General features: G+C 41.0%; 1 protein-coding gene across 10 annotated transcripts in view; it reads right to left on the bottom strand.

Annotated features, from left to right (window-relative positions):
- nav3 (neuron navigator 3) overlaps window positions 1–23072 on the bottom strand; it is a 257362-nt gene that overhangs the window by 20967 nt on the left and 213323 nt on the right. For 9 of the 10 annotated variants that reach the window (XM_026326360.1, XM_026326355.1, XM_026326356.1 and 6 more), the window contains 11 exons: window positions 15723–15846; window positions 14500–14809; window positions 12879–13605; window positions 11309–11734; window positions 10379–10420; window positions 7894–8051; window positions 7523–7717; window positions 7322–7374; window positions 6134–6157; window positions 4608–4631; window positions 4326–4403 (listed from right to left, as the gene is read on the bottom strand). In XM_026326360.1, coding sequence (XP_026182145.1) covers window positions 4326–4403; window positions 4608–4631; window positions 6134–6157; window positions 7322–7374; window positions 7523–7717; window positions 7894–8051; window positions 10379–10420; window positions 11309–11734; window positions 12879–13605; window positions 14500–14809; window positions 15723–15846 — 2161 coding nt within the window. The remainder of the gene's footprint in view (window positions 1–4325; window positions 4404–4607; window positions 4632–6133; window positions 6158–7321; window positions 7375–7522; window positions 7718–7893; window positions 8052–10378; window positions 10421–11308; window positions 11735–12878; window positions 13606–14499; window positions 14810–15722; window positions 15847–23072) is intronic. The other variant, XM_026326361.2, reaches the window with a different exon arrangement.

Raw genomic sequence — 23072 nt, 5'->3', positions numbered from 1 at the left:
TATTGGCTGATATGACCTTGCACCAAATGAACAATAAACACAAATTATTACTTGTCTGTGTGAAGCAATATTCAAAACGAGTTTTAAAAATCCTTCCTTCAAGAAAAGCCCATACAGAGAATTAATAGCTTTGTCTGCTGGGTTTTGATGATAGCTTTGAATTGAGCATTTGCTTGGGTCAAAGAGGATGAAGGACCCAACGAGATTTGGTGTACAAAGTCTTCTCACGGGCCTGAAGGCTCTTTCTGAGTCCTAGTGAAGAGGTTCCCTGCATGCTATAAAGAGCTGCTGCTGGGATATCTACCCGAAAAATGTTGCCTTTCACTTTGAGCCAGCTACAAATTTGAAGGGCAAGTTCACACCGAGCATGTTCAGAAGGGTTTATTTAACCAGGGAGTTTGGAGCGTTTCATATAACTTCAGTGTTGCATCTTATTGCAATGCATTAACTACAGTATCATGCATTTTTACCATGCTCCAAAACTATTTCTCTCTGGCTTAACACCACCAAGAAAACACTCATCCCTGAGAGAAAGATGTGGATATCACAGAGGCTCACAGATCGAAGAAGGGCTGCCCTTGCTGACTTCATCTGTCACCTTAAGATGCAATGGAGATACACTGAAGGATGGAAAATGTTTAGTGACATTGTGCCATCTGCTCTGCTGGACCTGTAGTTTGTGTGTGAATGTGTCTAGATGTGTTTGTGCATGTGTTGTTTCGTATGTATGTGCGTCCTTTTGAAGAATTAACGCTGTGTGTGTGTATATCAGAGTGTATGTGTGTGTCTACTTCTAGCTCATCCTCCTATTCTTAGCTAGAGACCCCAGGACACCTGTCAGTCCTGGTGTGTCACAGAGAGGTGGGCTCCCTGCCCAGACAGATCAGAGAATCTTTGTTTCATGCACACACACACACACACACACACACACACACACACACACACCCCCCCTCACCCTCACACACACACACACACACACACACACACACACACACACACACACACACACACACACACACACACACACACACACACACACACACACACACACACACACACACACAGAACTATACTTCTTACAGGGACTGGGTATAATCATTCACAGAATTTAATTGCGTGTGTTTCCAAATATTATACTTAGACAAAATTACACAATTTCTTATTTTCTGTCCTTGTGAGGACATATGTCTCATGGAAGTCTTGAAGCAAACACACACAGTAGCACCCTGTGTTGCTGTTTCCACTCTGTGTCCCTGGCTGAATCAGTGAAGGTCCTGACCTTTAGAAATGCCAACTGTTCCAACACATCTCTCAACTCCACTTCTCTTTCCAACTCCACCTGCGAGCTCCAACTCATCAGCTACCAGCCCACCTGTCTGCCCTGAAGGAGGCACTGATCAGACTCTAACGTGTCCCACAGCTGAACCATCTGTCCTGCTTCTGGGGCCTTACCCTAGCAGCCACACTTGGCCCCTGAACCCCTCTTTTTCTCTCTGGCATTGTGATGTGGAGGTCTGAGGCAGAGCTTGATGGTGGGCAAAATACAGAACTAGACAAAGAGGAGTCACTGATGTCAGTGCTGCCCAATGTCACCATGTGGACATCATCTTAATCTGTGCGAGAAGACAGATGACCCACACCAGTGGATGAGGTCTCCATCTACTACTGGGCTATATAGATTAAACACCAAAAGAAGGGAAGGAAAAAAATTGGAAGGGAGAGCATGATAATGCAGAGAGAAAGTGAGCTAGTAGAAAAGTCAAAGGAGGGAGGGAAAGAGGATCTGTTATCCATCTTTTAAGGAAAAGAGAAACAAGATAAGTAACAAGGTCCGGACAGAGAAGAGGAAAGGTTCCCGAGTGACCTTTTAAACCCAATTTGACTAAGCTAAGACAGCTAAGATGGAAAACTGATCCCCACTAAAGGCTGAAGAAGATATTGAATAATAAAAAAAGTTTTGCAGCCTTTTGTTCCCCTTAATCTCTTTGACAAGATGTTAGTTTTATTAATGCTGCTGCATTTTAAATAAAAACCAAAAACAAGACAACACTGAGGGAATGTACTGAATCCAACAATGGTGGCCAAGGATACTGACGCACCCATAATAATTGATGATCAGAGATCCAAATTTTAAGTTTCTGAAGAAAATAAATGCAGAAATAGATAATCATAATTATATATTCATTGGTAGAGCAAATGTGATGGCATTAATATGACCTCAATCGCTGCACATTTCTTCTGTAATCCTCTTGTGAGAAGAAGAAAACATGTTCAGTCATTAAAGGGTAACGAGCACAGTAGACATTAGTATTTCAACAATTTGAAAGCATACTGCTGTTTTTTTAAGTCAACAAAAATATTGATAAAAAATATGCAGCCTTTATTTTTAAGTATGTGTGATTTTTAAAGTATTTGTTCCCGCATGCATGTTTAAGAATACCACTGTGAGCTTAAACCTGCCTACGTATCTGTAGGCATAAGTGTTAGGATGTATGCGCATGTATTGTTGTAGTGTTAAGAGTAAATTCAGGAATGAAGATGATTAGGCAACATCTCTGGCATGTCTTACACACACTACAGTGAGCAACTAGTTTTGGACTGTGGGTGGAGAGCATGTGAGGGCTGCTGAGGCTGACATTTCCATAGAGTCATGCTCCCCATGGAGAGGATAAAATAAGCTTATAGCACCAACAAGTCACCACGCTGTCATGTGGATACAGTGGGATCCAGATCCAGTACAACATGGCCTGATTTCTTTTTTTCAAACCCTAAGCCTCTAACATTAGAGTGGGAGCTGTAAAGCACATATGGGTTTGGTGCTGTGCATGTGCTTGCATATGGCTTGGCACACTAAGACACCAGCCTGGTAGCTTTTTCCACTGCTGTTCTGATGCTCAGTGACCCTTTTAAGGGCCAGTAAACATCAACAATAAATGTTGAGTCTTTTTTTTTTTTTTATTAAAATGGTGTCTGACTATATCTGCTGCTCAACATAAGGCTGCTACACAAAACATCAGCTACACATGGTTTTCCAATAAAGGCATATGTCATAAATTATTTGGACCATGCAAAAATAAATCATTGTACTTTCCATGCTTTTCTGACTCCAACTGTTGCAGTGTCTGTCTCTCAATTTTGTGGACTCTCCCTGTCAGCATGTAGCTGTCAGTATGATGCTGACATGTCTACCAGTAACTTTTAAAAACCAGGTAACCCATACATAAGCAGGCAAGAAGGCTTTATTGTATAATAACTACCCCAGAGTGATAGAAGTCTCTCTGCTTGCCATGTAGTAAAACACTACACCTAAAATGATGGCACACATCCCCACTACATCTGTGAGGGACCTGAAGGGTTATTGTGCAGTCAGTTTGTCTGTTGCCATTTACAGACATGACACCAGTGACAGTGACTCATCTCTTTCAAGGCTCCTTTCATTCAAGGCTCTACAGAGGCTTCCAATATTTCCCTGGTGATACTGTATGTTATAGTCTATAACTGCACCACAGTGTCAAATACCAGCAAACTGAGTAAAAACTGTCTCACGTTTGAGTCATCTCTGTACCACAAACAGACATGTTACTCATTACATACTTACATACATACAGTGTTTTTGAGCATGTACTGGGGTGGGTTGCCAAAACAAAAATCAAAAGATGTTATACTGTCCCTGCATAACTCTTCTATAAAGTTATGTCTTCCTCTCCCATTTATCAAGTTTGCTTGTAGTTTATCCTTTTTTGTGATCAAAGCATTGGACCGTAGCGGAGACCACGTCTGCCTCCACGCTTGATCAGGCACTTGGCATTGAGGGTTGAGGGCTGAGCTGAATCAGACGCAGGAGTTTGTCAATCTATCTGTATTTCAGCACAAAGACAGCTCCGTCTGGGTCTTGGAGGTCTCTGTATCTCACTGTTTCACCCACGCATGACGCATTTGAATCTAGATTCACTTATCCTCAGCTTTGTGTTCTCTTTCCTCGCCCGTCTATCTCTACTTGATTCTCTCTACTCGGCAGAATTTGGGAGAGGCTCCTGTTTTTGTTGAACCCCTCCCCTCCCTCCCCAGCTAAGACAAAAGCAAACAGACAATCTTCACCATAGACACACAAAAACACACACACACCAACAAAAACAAGCAAAAGCCTAAATGTACACACAGCGCACCTTCAGACACACAGAAAAGGAATTAGTGGGTGTCTTAAAGATTTATATTCCTTCCTGAGCTTCAATAGGCAACCCTTTTCATAAAAGCTCTCTAACAGCAGGTTATCATGCAAATGAGCCGGCTGTTTTGACAGTGTCTTTTGAAGTAAACAAACTCACGTTGGCAGCCAGCTGAGAAGTCAGGGTCGCCACCTTTTCCTGAGAGGCGTCCAGCTCCCGACGAAGCTTTCTGATTTGCTAGTTTGGAAAGAAGGAACAGAGATAAATGTATGATTAATGCCCCTGAAAACCACAAAAAAAAAAAAAAAAAGTCTGACTGTAATGCAAAGAGAAACTAAACTTGCAACTCCGGTGTTTTGATGTAAAAAACTGTGAAGTTACATGATAATACTGTGTGAAAAGACACTGGGTGAAATGTGAACATAAAGTGTGGGGGATTACCGTAGAATTTTGGACTGTTTGGCCCTTGATTGAAAAGAGAAGAGTAAACATTAACACTATGTCGCATGCCTCCATCAAACATCATGTACCGATGTGACTGGAGGTACAGAAGTTATAAGCCACAGTACTGGTTTTCTCGTGGTTAGACTTTGAGCAGCAAAGCAAGAAGTACAGGTATGTATTCAAGATCTGGGTCAAACAGTATTTGCAAATACCTGATATTGTTTCTTATAAAAAGTGCCAGATGTCTGGGCTTATCACCGTGGACTACAGAAAAATAAGAAAGTAAGGAAATATACTTTCTTTCACACTGATTTTGTTGTTAATATACGTAATATACGCGTTTTTTGGTTTGCTGTTTGTATCTATTTTTGGATATAATCCATATCTGAAAACAGTAGGAACTGACAGTAAGGCTGACATTTTCCCAGATTTTGGCAATGGCCAGACATATCTCCCTTTTGTTTACAACACATTTAAATGATGGGCTTGACACACATTAATACAGTCCTTTTTATTATTGCAGTTTATTGTTGGTTTTCATCACCATGGCAACACTGCATTGTCAAATTACTTTTGTGTCAACATTACAACAAATTATTTATAAAATTGATAATGAATTCTGGTCAGGTGTAGTACCCCTGTTCCAGGATCTGAAAGCAGGAAACATTAAATGGGAGTCTGTTTTGATGGAAAATCAGTGCAGCACAGTGACTGTGGTTCATGATTAGCTGTCCTAAAATGATAACTCCATCCATCTGGCAGGGTTAAAACAAAAACCGTAATGTATTTGCCATTACTGTTTGATCAAACTTGACCTTAAAGCACCAATAAACAAGGACAGAGAGAAGGGACTGTAACAGAAATCAAAACATAAAACTGGAAAATCAAAGAAGAATCAGTGATAAACTGTTGAGGATTTAAAGAACAGGGCATGCATTCTATATATGCACAGTTTAGGTGTTTATAATGAGTAAATGATACATTATGTAGCACAGTGGGGGATGTGTGGTTATTTATGACCAAGGCGATGTACTGTAAGCAACAGAATCACTAATAATAAAAAGCAATGCAACACAGGGTTAAACTGATTTAGTGTTGAACTTGATACCATCTTATCCATCATCGCTTTTTTTTTGTTTAAATTGATAATCACTAGAGTCCAAGTGGGTTTAAATTGAGTTGAACACTGTATCACTGTTTGCACTTTGATCGAAATAGACAGACCGTCTCCCACTACAGTTGCAGTGCGACAGAAAAACACACAAACATAAATACACACAGACACAAACAGTCAGCAGCCTGCTAAAGGGTGGCAAAACAAGCATGCAACACACACCTTGTTCAACCAAATCCCAAATAAAGCAAAAATCAAATCAGTGAACAGTGAACCTTTGACGTTCCCATAGGAAGGCATTCAGACACCCCCCACCCCCACCTGCAGAGCTGTTCTGTGGCTGACTGCAGAAATATGCTAAAAGGAAGCACACATGCAAACAAACAGGCCTGATGTTACCCACACTTACCTCTGAGTGTGCTTTCTCCTCCGTCTGCAAGAAAGAAGTTAACACATTTATAAAACTTAGATTGTGTGATGTTTTTAGTTAAATGTATTTTTAAATTAGATTTAAATATATTGTAAATGTAAATGAGAAGAAATTATGAAAAGGCCAACATGGACACAAATCAAACAGAATGATTGATTATAACCACAAAATAAGTGAATTCCTGAGTAAAAAGTGTTGTGACCTAGACTCCCTTACTCATCCAGGCCTTTCTTCTGCCACTTGCAAGTGCAATTAGAGATTGGTGGGTGGTAATCAATTCTTCTCCCTAAAACTAATCTGCTGCCTCACTGAATGTGATGACTCAAGAGCTGTTTGTGCTATTAGAACAGAGACTTATCTTACTTTCAAAGTGTGCAATGATGGAAAAATTTTGAACTGTTTCAGAAACAGAAGGGAGAAGACTAAAATATTTGAAGGGAACAGATGTGAGGTTTAATCCTACACTGCATCACTAGGAAAAACTGAAGGCAGTTGTTTTACCTTAGAAAACAATGTATTTTAAGTCTAAAATCTAGACAACAGGGTGTTCATGAGACATTTAGGGATTAGGGGACTGCAGTGAAAAAAGCTGTAAACACAACATTAGCATATTATCACTTCATAATGTTAGCAAACAGTTGGATATTTACACAAACCAACAGCAAAATTTCTTTGGGGTTGTGTTTCTGGCCACCTGGTGAGTAAAAGGCCTTTTAGTGCAGGCTTGATAAACTGAGCCACCAACCACAGGGAGATATATCTACATTTTAGGTGCTAAATGTTTCACTGTATGGATCAGCTAGTCACTAATCATTTTATCAGAGCATCAATTCGTAAAGGAGCTTCCTCCTGTGTCTGGATATGATGCTCATGACAGCAATGAGAGTCAAGCAAACAGAAACAGTGAATGCTGGAAAAAAGAAAAGTGGAAAGTGGCTAAAACACTTCACAATGTGTAAATGAACAGAGTTTCAAACATGGTGTATAGTTCTCCTCAACTCCTATTGCATAACATCTAAAGCATGTTGATTTGTTATTAATGTACAAATATTGATTGGAGTCGCTTTAACAAAGACCATTACTTAGTTGCTTCAGAAATTCATCATGACTATGGTATAAATTGTGAAGAGATGTGAATGTGAGAGGAAAAACTGTCCAGCTACTTACTGCGGAGTAGAGTGAAGATGTGCTGGATACCAGAGACAAGGAAGAGCCATGGACTGGAAGCACAGAGTAATGAGTAACTAACAAGGCTGAGTAAATTTGCCCCATAAAACCTGACCTTTATATGGCTGCAATCACAACCTGTTAATGCCCATAGTATGTGCTTTAGCAGGGGGGTTTGGTGTGTTTAAGACAGTTGCCTACCTTCGTCAGTGCTATCCCTGAAGGAACCAGAGCGGCTGATGGCCCGTGGTCGTTCCTCCAAGGAGGTCGCGCTGCCACCCAATGGGTGACCTTCTCCATACAGGTCAAAGGAGTCCTGGGCAGGGATGCTGTTGGAGCGGCTCATGCTGTTGCTGCCTGGTGGCAGGTTATACTGGCTAATGTTAGTGGGGCTCACTGCACACAAGACAAATGTACACTGAGATGAGAATTTCCTTTCTCTGTTGATAGAGTTCTTTTGTATTTGGCTTATTTGAGTTTTACTATGCATAAGCCTGAAATTAGAAGCCTTGTGGACCTTTAACAGATATATACTGTATTACAATTACAATTACAGTTTATTATAGACTTACACAGGTTGGAGTAGTGGTATTTTCCAGTGGTGGTGCAGGAAGTTCCTGGGGGAGACAGTGGGGATTGGCTACCTGTGTCCTGAAGCCCTCCTGTTGAATGAGATCTTAACCACTCCTTCCCTTCCTCGTGGGATGTCTGCCGGGAGGATGGAGGGTACCTGAAACCCGCAAAGACACTGTCAGCTCATGGCAGATGTGGTTGTCACATGGCAGATAACTGTCAGTTATATTTGTGAGTCCAAATGGTGAAGTTCTGTGGTGATGAAATGAGTGTGGAGCTGCATAACAGTATGTGAGCAGACAGCAAGAAACATGCAGCCACACCGTACAGTTGTTTACATGCATACACACAGTCGCACACAACTCACACACTGACACTGCTGCTCATCTCTTCTCTCCCTGGCTCCAAAAGTGGCTCAGCTGCAAACGCCCTTATCACACGCATGACAATCAGCCATATTTAATCCTCTGAGGATGATAATTGAGTTTGCACTCATCCCTCTTCAGTGCTGTATTCCTTCCACCACCTCTATTACTACACTTGTCACATCTGACCCTGCTCCAGTCCCTCATGCCTGTGCTCCCAATTCTCTCTACCACAGACTGGGTGTCTCAGACTGTTCTGAATGGTGTGACATGATAGCATTCGTCGTTTGGAAAATACTTAAATACGCAAGCGTCAATTGTTTTATGGCTGTTTACATAATGTCCATAAGCTGGACCAACGCACTTTGTATTTATATTACTTTAAAGGGCAACTATTAGTCTAAGCTGTTACAGGAAAAACAAAAATGTGCTATGTGGTTTGAGATGTGAACAGAATTTGTTTTCAGAAGAAACAATTAAGAGGACAATACTGTAGCATGTACTGCAAATTCCAGCAGCCACAAAATATAGTAAACCACCTGGGGCCATATTCATAAACATTCTGGCACAAAGACTAGCTCCTGGTGACAAAATTATAAGAAAATTGTTAGAAATGTGAGCATTTCCCAACATTTTCCTCAGAAGCTTCAGCATAGATCCTAGTAGAGAGAAAAGTTCTTCATGAAGCATCTTAACCCTTAAGAGCTCCTATGGGGGAAAGTGTTAGGAGGAGGAGGGAGGACTTTGAAGAGGCTCAGGAGTTTCTTTAGCAGAGGAGAACATGGCAGAAAGACAGAGGGAGAAGAAATGTGCCTGAGACTCTGAATAACAGTGAGTTAACCAGACATGGTGCTCATATCTGTTGCTGACTACTTTTACTACTTATGACTTTCACTACAGCACTAGTTGAATTTCCCCTCAGGGCTTCATGAAGTTTATCTCATCTCACCTCCTACCCAGTGCAAATACGCCACAACACCACAACTGAAAGTCATCACAACTCAGAGATATTTGGCAACCAGGAAAATGTGATGACTTGGGTCTGTCACAGTCTCCATCAGCAGTGATCACAGCAACAATTAGTACAGCACTCTGAGGAAACTCATATCTGTCACAGTTCATTTCATTTCCACTGGACATTCACACCTGACTCAGACATATATGGACTTCCCCAGTGTTGTTGGCGTAACTGATGGATCACACATCCAAATTACTGCACCATCAGAAAATGAAAAGGTTTATATGTGAATAGAAAGAGGAACCACAGCATCAACGTTAAAGCTGTTTTCACTGCGGACTATAAACAGCAGGGTCATTTTTCTCCTGTTACATAGAAATAGATTGAGAGTGTGTGTGTGATTAGGGGAAAATATACAATAGGCCTGGCTAAAAGTTTTTTTTTTTTAGCTAACTTAGGAGCTTTGAAGCTTTGTGAATATGGCCCCAAATACTTTTAGGTCCAAAAATGCATGAGCAGCAAATGGCATCTAAATGAAAGAATGGTTTAAAACCAGCATGTCCCATCACACCGAACTGCTGCAGCATTGTATAACTGGCTAGAGAGACTGTTCCTTGCAAAGGCTGTGTCAATTTGATGAATGACTTGGCATTTCTGTTTCTCTGTTAGCCCCATTTAAATATAAGATATCAATCCTATAACTAGCAGAGCAAAAGTTATCACGGGGTTTCGGCCACTTTAGGGACAAAGAGCTGCTCCATTATAGCGGCTGTTGCCACGATTTTAACTGCGCATGAGATGAGGACGCACATAGAGAATTCCAGCAGACATGCAAACTGATGGACAACTGATGGCAGTACTGTTGTTTTACACTAGCTGTGATCATCAAATAAACTACTCTATTTTAATGTACAGTATATTAATTGATCTTCTCTACAATCTTTTCACTTGCCATCAAGTAAAAAGCTTCATGCAGAAGTGCCCCTTGGGATACAGGTATTCCTGGTGGGGAGACTGTTATAGTTGCCACACCATGCAAAACACACAACAAAATGAAAGCAGTCTTGCTAAGCTTAATTATTGTCATGCAGATGTATTGTTATGTTCAATGTGAATGAGCAAACGAGCTGAGATGGAGAGCTGGCTGCAGATGTGCTGTACCTCAGTCCCTTTTTGGGAAGCGTGTTTCTGTCAAGAGGCATGCTGTTAAAACACGAGGATGAGTGAATTAGATGAACACCAGAAAACATTTGTTTTTGTGATAGAAGACAAAAAGATTTTGGTCACATTTTACGAACTTGTCTTTTGAGACACACGCACACAAAAACACACACACACACACACACACGCACACACACTCGCACACACACAAACACACACATTACAGTACAGTATGCAAACAGATGTACTCTGAAGAAAACATTTCAAACAATTAATGAATAACAGTACAACACAAAACAAGTGCAAAACACTGGCAATATTTAAACTGTTTCAAATTGTTTCATTTTTGAGAAATCCAACTAGGCCAGTAAGAAAAAATAAACTTGTGTACTGTTTTTAGTTTTCTTTGATGTCTTGCATGCACGGTATGTGGATGAAACAATGAAAATACCCTAAACTCTTCTCATGTAAATGAGCATCTGAAATGATCTGAATATATTTTAGTTGTTTTTCTGGCATGGCTGCGTTAGTATTACTGTCTAAGACTATCTTACAGGTGATGCCTCAGTAAACACCAAAATAATGCAAGGAGACTAACTGATGAAAAGTAGGTAGGTCAGTGAGTAGTAAAAGTTTTAGAGTTTAAAAACCTGTCAGTGTAAATATTGTAGTATAATTAAGGTCTGTCCTGACCAAAGTGAACAATCCCAAGTATGCACTACTGTACAGAGAAATTTGGACCATATTAAAACCATGCCAGGAACACATTGAAATCTAACCAAATGTATGCTGGATTAGAGATTTTTTTCCTATCATGAATACTGTTGTTACTTAGGCTTAATCAGAATTGTGTATAAGATCTACGTTTTTGTCTGTTCTCAAATGAAACAATAAATACGATTCAGCCCAATCGTATTTCCTGTTACTCACCCCTCAGACAGGGTGGACTTGACACTGCCGGTACGTGTAACCTTGGGCCCGTGGTGGCCCAGAGGCAGATCAATGGACTCAGAGCTGGTGTGCAGACTGGTCATGCTTTGGCAGCTCAGTGTGTCTTTGCTGCCAGCTGACGAGCTACAGGCAGGCCAGGGCCGAGCGTTGGAGGGCAAGGAGAGGCCAGAGGCCGGGCTGGAGGCTGGGGAGTCAGTACACAAATCTGGGGTTTTACCATACAGTGGACTGCTGCCACCACTCAGGCCACCAGCGCTGCCCAGGCTCCCCGTGCCAGAGGAGGGCGAGTCCAGACTGGCCTGCCTTGCCAGCGTGCCATGGGGGCTGCCCAGTATTGAGGGGCACTTGCCAGAGTCAGGCGTGCCTGGAGAGCTGGCCTTGCTGCTGGCTTTGGTGCCAAACAATCTGGGGGTAGAGAGGTGGGTGCAGTCATTCAGAAATGCTCAAAGGACAAGTGATGAGCATCTGCAAGATCCATACTGGAAAATGAAGGAGTCTGATATACTTTGGGGTTGAGAAAGTTGCAATAATTGCACTAGTCACAGACATTAAGAAGGAAATATTAGTGGAGTGAAGAACAGCCACTAAAACATTCCTACATTTTAACTTGAACACCAACTTTAAACTGCAGATAAAATACTTGAGTGGAGTTCTCAACATATTTATCTTCTGAAGCAAACTCCAACTCACATGAGCTCTGAACTCTTAGTAATTTCCATTGACATATCTACTTTCACAGCTTTGCCTATTTTGACACTTTGACATAACATAACCTAATCTATTAAAGCCCAAAACCCTGTTTGCCTCCCACATATGCTTTGACAGCCTGCTACTCTGCTTGTGCGTGTCCCAGTCTGTCATCACAATCACACAAAATATATGATATATATGATGCTCTCCTGAGGGAAAAAAAAGAAAAAGAAATGCAGATGAAACAGGCTGGCTTGACAGATCAGATGGGAATGATGTTCGGACACGCCTGCTGAATGCATGCTTCTAATGAGTTAGGAATTGGTGTGTCAAGAATCTCCTGTCTCCTGTCTGTTCTGATTAAAACTGCTGAGCTGGATTTGCCTGTTGAAGTTGAATTAATTCTATCGGGCCTTCGTTTCTGACAAAAGATATGTTTCATCTGCAGTTGCTTATCACCTTCACCAGGGAACAATCTAGCAGTCCAGTAAACTCACTCATTTTTTGACTCACTCACACGCTAAAATCTGATAAATTAAATCCAATTAATTTTGCATAACTAAAAATTTCTAATGTCATGACATCTTCAAGAAATGTTACAGAAGTGAGGAGAACAGCCTGAATCACTGAGCAACACAAACATCAATTTATCATCATTCTAAAAGTCATGTGGTGGATTTTTAAAATAAGACCCAAATTTATATTCTATTTTAAATTAAATTTAAATTTAAAAACATCACTTATTGTCATAATTAAGGGAGTGAAAGAGAATGAGGTGAAATGCTTGATTCACATAGAAATACACATGGTGAGAGACAAAGACTGAACGACTGCACAAGGTGTATTTTGTGTGTCTGACCTGCGTAACGTAGGAGAAGCAATATCAGGATACTTGGAGCCAGGCTGCCTGAGTCCTGACTGGCCTGTGGAAGTGGAGGTCGGACTGGACTTCGGGGAAGTGGACAGTCCTGCTGCAGTGTCCTGGTCTGAAACTGACACTTTCTCCTTGTCTGTTTGGTTTATGGTGATGGGGCTGGAGCGGTCTGAGCCCACTTTTCCATCTCTACGTTTGGCACCTGTTTGTGTCACTGCACCACCGGCTGACTTGCCACTGACATTTGAGTCGATGCTGCTGGAGCTGGAGCGGTGCCCGCTGCGCCCTGCTGCCACCCCACTGGAGGATTTGGCTGGTCTGGGTAGAGAGCGGTATTGCAGGGTCACTTTGGAGCTACTGCAGCTGAGCAGAATGCCATCATCCTGGGGCTGTGAGCCATCCAGACTGGTCTTCCGCACACCACCAATGCCTGTGCCTTTGCTGAGGGCACCTGAGGATTTGGGTGCTTTGCCAAGGGTGGCTGAGCCGCTGGCAAGCGCTGCACCGCTAGAGGTGATTAGGGTACCAGTGGGACCTGGGATTTTCTTGTATCCAAAGGAGCCTGTAGTAGGGGGGCGTGCAATGCCAGAGGGGGGTTTCTTGCCTTCATCTCCACTACTCTTCCCAGCATCTGAGGGTGAACGCTGGATGCCAGCTGAACTTTTGGAAGGTGCTTTGCCCTTCTCCGAAGCCTTAGCATCATCGGTTTTGCCTGGAATTTGCATAACTGCTTATTAGCATGATTACAAAAACATTATGCTCAGCAGGTTCACGGTCCAGCACTTGATTTTATCATATGTGGTTCACACAGGACAGGAAATGCCAAATTAGTGTAATTTCTGGCCAACATCCAGAAGTCAATTTATCACAGCTCAGCTGCACTGAAAACAAAGAAGACTTACCTAAAACAAAGCTGCTGAGTGGACCGAAAATTTAAGCATCTTTAAACAAAGGTGTCATTGACAAGAATTATCACATACTGTAGTTTTTGGACTGGGGCAACAAATCTGCTGCAACTCATAGCTCTATTTCAAAAACATAACATCAGCTTTACTATAAAAGTGAATTATAAGCCTGTGTCCCATAAGACATTGTAACATGTCACAGAAGGAAGTAAATTTGTTGTTGGTTATTAAAAGTCTAAAACACAGAGGGCTGTGTGAGGGTGGGACAAAGAAAGAGCAAAAATCAGAGTTAACATTGGTTTGTGTTTTAGGACAGAGTGTTTTAAGAATCCAAATGACTTAGATTTGAGTCCAAAGTGGTGTTATTACTTCTTGATGTGTGTGGATCTAAAGTTGATGTGTTTTGGTAATCTAGCATGGTCATGATTTTACCTTGATTCCTAAATTAGACCATCTAGCTGCTGAAAACAAATTCAGGCAGAAAATCTTTAATTTGACACAATTTTGGCAGAAGAAAAAAAAAAATGTAAAAAGAGCTTTTGCTGCATAATTCTGCCCATTACAACTCTTTTACACTGTCAGAGTTTGAATTGTTTTAATGGAAAATTCAATTTACCGTCTTCATGCTTCGACAGATCAGTGTCCTACTGGGCTTTTTTATCTATTTCCTATTTTGATTATGTTTGGCTAAAGACTCCTACCTGGTGCTTTCAGGGCTGGAGAGGTACCCTTGGTCCTGGGTGGAGTGATGCCCACCTGGGCTGTCATGCCCCTCCTCCATGAGCCTGTCTGCGATATCTGTGCCAGTGCGGCAGCCTTCTGACCAGCATCTTCATACTGGCCCTGGTTTTGTGAGGAAGAGGAGGATGAGGAAGGCTTCCAACGAGAGGAGCCACTGCTGGGGTCCATGCTTGCGTCCAGCTCTTCTTCTACCTTCTTTAGATCCTCAGCTCCAGCCCAGCTGCTGTTCACCTCCTGCTCTGCATGCTTGGATCTGCTTCCTCTCTGAGACTGAGGGTAAAGGAAGGTATCAAAGAAAGGACATTAAGAGATTGAGTGGTTCAACAGCGTACACAGTAACAACCAATTTCAATAGAATTTTGAATATCTTTAAGTTAGTTTCTTCTGTAAAGTAATGGCTATGTGTAGTCTAAAACCTGACAAAGCTCAGTTATGATCCTTGATGAGCTTTTTTAAACGCACCCAGTCACCACAAAGAAAACCAAGTCTCTGCACAAACAGAGCAGCAGGGTATGGGTCTTTGTGTGAAGACAGAGCTATCTTTGGGTTCGCCCAAGCCCGGATCTTCTCTTTTGGGACGCATACAAACACCCACACAAGCAGTGATAACTAGCCTACCTTGACAGATGGCCAGTCTCCCTAGCAACACTAGAGTCTCCTAAGATCCCAGTCTGTTGAGTATTTCATAAGGGGCCAAAGAATCTTGGCAGGATACAGCAAAGGCCTCTGAGGAGAACTGCACAGTGGCCTTCAGTCTGCAGATAATTCCCTCACCTGTGATTTCAGAGCTCATACAGGCTGGCCTTGTTTCATGTTAAACCAACATGCTTTGTAACTCGGCATTTGAAGGAGCCTAGTTAAATCTGCCATTTCACAGTAAATAAGATGTTTTCCAAATTCTAGTGTTAGTTTATACAACAGTTATAAACAGTTTTTTACATTTCCCCTTTTATTTATTTAAAGTTAAAACAACTAGTATTACATAATTTAGGAAGAAAATGGTCAAAAGCAGAAGAGACCAAGATGGAATGGCTTTATTTCAAAGGAGGGTCAGGTTCAACACACAGCCATTCAATCATGTTTCCCCCAATAAATCATTAGACCTTTTCAGATGCAGTTGCAGGTATATAGTAATGAACCACACTACTAGACACAGGACAGCTGTTAGTGCTTAGATCCTTACCTGCGCTCCCTTGCTTTTGCGTGACGAGCTGGCGGCAGAAAAGGCAGGTGTGTTCAGATCATCAGTACTGATGTTGTCCAATGTGTCGCTGAGGCCACTGCTCACCGAGCTGCTGTCATCCCAACTACAGTAGGAGAGGAACAGAGGAAAAGGAAAAACAGAGGTTAGAAAGGTCCATGTGAATTTTTGATGTGGCATAAGTAATACTACCATTAATAGTAATACTGTTCTTGTTGCTCTGTGCTTTAATAATGACATACTACATATATATTATATACAATCTAACCTTTCATCAAACTGTCACAGAAGGATTGAAGGAATAAAAACTACAATGAAGTATAATAGTCACTGTCCACCAAACAGCTAGGCTGGCAGACATGTAGATCAATTGTAAATGCCCAATTTGTTTCTTCCAACAGCAGTGCTACTTTTTGGGTCACAATGACTTGTGGGTATTTGAGTTCATTTTAGGGGAAGAAAGGCATTGGCTTATAAATTGTGAAGCTTCCTATTAACTCAGACTGGGGGAGAGGAATAAAAGGATCTACATTAGCACCATCATTATTTAGCTGTTGTGGAAGGCTGATAGCTGATAGACACCAAGAACCCCCAGATGAGGACGGCATGGATCAAACAACAATTATTTCCACAAATACTCTTTAGTTACAGCATTGTAGAAAACTCCTGCAATATGGTTCTCTAACCTGCAAACCCATTTTGTACTATCACACATAATAAATCACTTTCAATAATAATATATTAGCTATTCTTTCCTTTCATTGTTCCCTCTGTCTCACACACACACAAAAAGACAGCTTACATACTGTACACAGATATCCTCGCATTTACTAATTGGTTTCCCTGCCAACATTTTAAGTCTCAGCTGCATCTGTGTATCAAATTAATTTATTTTTTATTGTGAACAGGTGAAAATCCACTTCCCATACAGATCCAAAAGGTTTTTAATCTCACTGATCCCAAACACAACCTGCTTTTGAAATGATGTCAAAAATAAAATGGAAGCTAATTATGTTTTTTCAAGACGTTAATTCAGTCTGGCCATCTATAATTCACTGGAGACTAGGAAAATGAAAGAATAATGACTCATTTTTAAAAGGCTCACAATGGATGAAGGGAGGGAAATGTTTGTAAGCTTACAGTAGCTGTCTGGGTAAGATAATGGTTTTCTAAAGGTTTGTTCAGAAAAGTCAATAACCACAAGAGCTGTTATGATTAAAACATGCATGCCATTAATTTGCTATATTAAGGGACCTTTAATAAATTAATTAATTAAAAAACGTTAACATGCTACTCTCAGTCATAAATGTTTCGCAGTGTATTTCTACTGTGAGCTGTTGGAGAGTCTAAACACAAAAACTGATTGATGGTTTATAGTCACCTGACACCTGGAAAGGGTTTGTAATGGATGTGGTGCAGAGCAGACAACTTGTACCCTAGCTGTCCACTGGTGCAGCGTGAAATAGATTTTCTCTTATGACAAATTTAGAATGAGCAGCATTTATCTTCATAAACTCTGACCATGGTTGTGACTCTTAACTGTAGTTGTATGTATGATGTTCAAATTATACACACTTTAGGCTGAGGATATAAAAAAAATCCAATTTCTCTACATTTCTATATGTGGCTGTGCCCAGATGAAAATTGAAGACCAAGCCACAAAAAACAGGTAAGGTTAATTCGTATTTTGCCATCCACACACTGTTATTTTGAAGTTTCATTTTTCTTCATTCCCAGGCTGTTATTGGAAAAGTACCTCAGAGATGGATGTTCAACGTGCTGAGGATCTTGTCAAACAAAAAATAAATGGCTGTCAATCTGAGCTTCTGAGCTGTGTATCTAGGGCTTTAGTGTAGTTCTTTTATAGAAAAGAGGCTTTTGTTGATTCTGTGTTAGTTGTGCTCTGAAGTCAAACACATGCATAGTCGACTGTCTAAGTGTTTCTGTACATGCAACGCTTTTGCCAACAAAGTCTGTGTAAATCAGAGGCTTTGAAACATGCCTGGCTTGTTTCCCTTTATTCATGTCCTCTCATCTGCACTTAAGCCCGTCTTAGATATTACTTTTTCATTTCACATTGAGGGCAGTGTCATTTGACAGCAGCTCACCGCTTCTGACTTCTTCCAACATATGTCAAGGTTAAATGCGCACTTGCCGCTAGAGAGGGCCTTTAAGTTTTGGTGGTGACAGGGGATGCCAGATCACCTTGACAAGCAGATTTAAAGTTACCTCTCTGCTCAGCGTTAAATTGCAGTGCACTCTGTTGCTTCCTCTGAGACCAGCCTTCAGTGCATGACAGACAACTGGGACAGCCACAGCCAAATTTAATGAACCAAAGTGACTCATACAAAAAGCTATGTCTATATCTGTCATTAAATTTGTTATTTTATTATATATGTATTTTTATTAATTCGGATAGCATATAATAATTAAATCCTCAGAGAGAAGGAGTGTCTCTGCAACAGCATATATCATTTAAGCTTCTTTCAAAGTGAAAGAAAGGTCCCTTTTTCCAAACCACTATTATTTTCCCCCCCAATTTCCTACAAATTGAGACAAAATGACCTTGTTATCATCAAGTGATGCATAAGTGCTGCAACTCACAAAGAAAACTGAAACAGCAGCGAGACAATGGTCAGTCATGGAATCTCGTCTGAAAATGCAAAGCAAAGGCAGATGACTGAAGAAGCCCACAGACTTCCACTTCTTATCAAGACATGAAAATAAGCTTCCTCAGACCACAGCACATCAGCCTTTCCTCTATGGTAGTGTCTATAATAAAGTACTGAAAATGGTCTTTAGAATGAGTTAAAATGAACTGTGAATAACATGACTAAAACAATTTCTTTGGTCATTTTTGTTTATCATAATGAGTCACAGTGAATGGTTCTTAAGAGTTAAAAATTACAAAGTAAAAATGCCCTTTAGCTTTTGCATTTGCTTTTTTAAATGCAGTTCTTTACACAAATTCATATTAACAAACTGTGTTACTATACTAGGACACAATACATTGAATACTAACTTGCTGAATGAGAACAAAAAACGCTACCTGATCATGTTGCAGTAATGGTTAAAGCTTCAAAGCATAAGATCTAACCCTTCATTTATTAGGATGTAAACATGCCCTATAGCTTTCACATGGTGCCATCCATGGTACCATCCCCCTTTACCATAGTATAGGGGAAACTATGAAAATCCAATTTCAAGCAACAGCAACAGTCAGAAATAATTTCTAAAAGCTAGATACTGAGAGAGCAGCGTGCTATTGATGAAAACCCCCATAAACTCTGGTTATAGGGCAGGGGAAACCATTACAATTGCACGTCCAGTGCTCCAGCTGCTCTAGTGGAGCTGCTCAGTGAACAGTAATAGATGACTGCGTTTTGTCTGTGTGAATGAGAAGCTAGGGACTGTTGCAAGAACATTTATGCTCTGTGGATCTTCTTGAGATAAAGAGTTAATAAAAAGAAAAGAACACAGAAATCAATTGCTCTCCTCCCCCCACGAGTCCACCTGACTGTATCAGGCTGAATATTTCATCAGGACCGCTCTCTGGGATTGGCTCTGGTTGCTCTGACACAACCATAGCTAACCATGCTCCTCCCCTCAGACATAGACACTTCACATCTCCATCAGGGGTGGCATATCTTCAAAAATAGCACACACAAACTCAGTAACCCTACAGCAAGGATGGGTGAGTTGGACTTCTGTGTCGTAACTTCTTAAATTAACAATGAGTAACTATGTACAGAGCAGACAGCTTGAGAGAAGACCACTGTGGAGGATATTGGATTGTCTCCCACATTTCATAAGAGAGACAATGAAATGGGCCGATGGTGTGAAACAAATCATAATCTCTCCCCCAAAATCCATCTGAAAACACACTGTATTTCCCTGGTGATGGTTATGTTGAATGGACAAATGCAATTCTGATCCACCTACATAGTGTAACCTTCTATCAGTCAGTTTATAACAGGAGGGGTACTGATTTATATGAGAACTAGTGCAATAAAAATATTGGACCTGTTGCAAATGTGGCAAGGCAGTTAAACCCAAGAAGCTTGAACAAAGCTGCTCATAGTCCCAAAACATTAGACAGGTGGAAGATGTGACCTCACCACAGAAAAGGGTAAATCACATAAGACTGGAAAAGGAAGTTTACTCTTCAAAATATTTCTATTGCAAATCCCTGATGTTCTACTTACAGTTGCAGCACATAGCTGCTGCCTTGCTATGAATGCATTGCTGTGACTCCAGCCGACCATGCAAACATTATCTCATGCAATATTCAGTACACTGGGTCTTGTTCTTTCTACAGCACAGAGGAGAAATACTATTAGCAAAATGAACAAAGGATAACATTGGTGATTACACTATGTCATGGAAATAAATGAGATGCTGATGAAGGGATAGAAAAATATTCAGTAATATAGTGTTAAAGTAAGTGAAGGTGGGACGTTCAATACATGGGGGAAGAGGACCTCTTACATAACACTGAGGGGAAAAAAACAACATGTGCAATAATGGCTTTTGGGACAAAGTTAGACCAGTTTGGATTCCTGAATTCATTGCATCTCACACTCAATCAAGAGTATTACATCGTCATCATCATTATTATTATTGGTCACATATGAAATTCATTAAAATTGTGTGGATATTTTAGAAAGTACATTATTCCAATGACATATTAAAAAACACTCAGGAGAGACACCAAGTGTCACTATTGTCACGCTATGTGATTCCTATTTCTTCATCCTATGACTGGCAACATTTCCACTGCTATTTGAAAAACAACTCTAGAGAAAAGTTTAGTTTATTGCTGTTTGACCATAAACTGGAGGTTGAATGTGTGTGGCTGAGAATGTTTGCAATATAAATTGAGAGACCAAAAAAAAAAAAACCTATACAGTAATTCATTTTTATCGCCCTTTACTACAACATCTTATCAGTATAACAACACCGGTATAATGTCTTTATCTATCTGCCAACACAATTGTTTGCTCATAATCTTTACACATATTTAATTGTTAATAATCATATATACTGTAGATGTACTGAAATTCATTGAATTATAGAACATACTCACTGATACAGTCTTCAGCTACTCTAATAAATTACTAACTGTACAAACAGCAAGCTCAAGTGTTTGGATTGGAAAACAGCAAAGTCACAACAGAGATGTTCTTTGAGAAATATGTGTCTCACAGAAAGCTTTGAAATGCTTACAAGGACAAACATAAAGGACATGGCTCTGTAATGTAAACAGAAAACACTCAATGCTCATTTGCCAGTACCATAATCTAAGTTAACGCCACTGAGCTTTGAGGCAAACAGGTTTACGCTTCTTTTACTAAGTTTTTAAAATGTGAAAGATGGCAAAGGCATCACTTTCTCTTAGAGTCTGGTGGAATGAGGTGAGCAATCAAAGCAATCAGCAAAGCCCGACCCCACTCAAACAGATCACAAAGGGATCACCACTCACCCAGTACAGTACATGCTCAAAAGTGCAGTTTGTAGTTTTGCTGTCAACTCACCTCTAACGCGATGAATGTTGTTTGTGGTCTTGTCACAGAAATATGTTGCTTTGGTTTGTTTCTCTACCAACATCTACAACAACAGGAGGAACTAGAAGCCCTGAAATGACTAGGAGTCCACAGAGGAAATGGGGATGAGAGTGAGAGAAGGAAAGGACTATCTCACTCTTCCATTTTCACCTCTGCTGCTACTGATGCTGCTGCCAGCTCTCTCTCGCCTCTCTTCACCCTCCCTCCCCTTCTCACCAAGATGGGCCTCAGCCCTTGGAGAGGCAATCAGACATGTCGTCAGCAGTGGGTTACCAAGGGTTAATTAAAGGAGGATGATAATGCAGAATCGAGCCAAATCAAGACAGAAGCACTTTGCTGGATGAGAGCCGGCTGTGCCTCGTCTGTGCCGAATGCCTCTGACTGGAAGTGATCTCATACATAATATGTGAGGTGGCACAGAAATTTCTGTCCATATACAGCAGTCTAATGTTGAGACATTATTCATGAGTCTCACCTCTCAACCACTGAAAGAGCTTTTTGGTGGACGGTGCAGCAAGAGAAAGATGATGACCTGTTGAGGTGGGTCCTTTGTCTTTATTTACCAAAGAATATTTGAGCTTCTTCATCAGTACCACCCAAATTCAAAGTCACACAGAGCTACCCAGTGTCATAACTGTTATTGATTGAAGAGGACTGTATAAACTACCTGGAGATCCAGAAATCTTTACCAAGACATCACAGTATAAGCCATCATTTAGGGAAAGATCTCCAAAGTGCTGGGTACTGGTTGAATCAGTCCTGTGTTGTGATGCATTTGTTCATTCTTATTTCAATGTGACACATCAAAGCAAGAAAAAAAACGTAGAAAAACCTAAATAGGCCTGTCACTAACTGACGAATCCACTTCAGCTCAGCCCAACTCAATTAAGAAAGGAAGAGTGTGACCTTGGAGGGATGGGTGGGAAATGTGTCTGTTGCTCAGCAGTGGCAGGCAGGAGGACATCAGCACTGCCTAGCTGGGCTGGTAAAGACGTTCAGGCTTCCTACTGCAATGCAGTCAAAGACAACAACAAAATCTTTAGCTGTTCAGCAGCAAGGGGTTTATAGCAGGCAAATACATCCCAGCATGGGTCTGTTCAAGTCTATGTCACACTGCTGGCAAATGTGCAAACAAACAGCCCCTATAAATGCTGGCAACCCACAGCTTGACAATCCTTAACCTCATCTTCCTCTAACCTGAAAAGAGATAAAATCCCAAAACCATGTCTTCTACCTTCAGACAAAAAGTGTGAGATCTGGTTAGCATTTCAAATACACTGCACGTGAGATACTTTGGCAAGGAGACAAAAAAATTATGAGTAGCTGTCACATAATAGGAGGGGCAACAGGAGCCAGACGGTCACCAGCCCTGGTGAGGGTCGGGGGTGGTTGTAGGGAATGGGTGGGGTAGTGGTTATCAAAGGGACACCCGGCAGTCTCCCTCTCCTTTCTGTGACAGATGAGCTGGCAGAACCCCAAATTAAGCATCAGCTACTGTTCTGGCACAGGAGATGCTTTATCTTTCTGGGATTATGTCTTTACAATTTTAATAGACAGAGCCACCACAATGACAGCTGTCCCAAGCCTTGCAGCTGATGTTTGAAATCTACCACCTGTGCTCTTGATGTATTTCCAAAATGCTGAACAACCATGTACTTGACAGGGTCGCCACAATTAACTGCATGTGTCGTCATCACCATGCTTTGCCAACATGAAATAAATACACAAATACATATTTAATCATCATTAAAAACTGAATGTATGCACC

Source organism: Mastacembelus armatus, chromosome 23, assembly GCF_900324485.2.
Source record: "Mastacembelus armatus chromosome 23, fMasArm1.2, whole genome shotgun sequence".
Taxonomy (NCBI): domain Eukaryota; kingdom Metazoa; phylum Chordata; class Actinopteri; order Synbranchiformes; family Mastacembelidae; genus Mastacembelus; species Mastacembelus armatus.
Note: the sequence above shows the minus strand (reverse complement) of the source record. Positions and strands in the feature narration are given on the sequence as shown.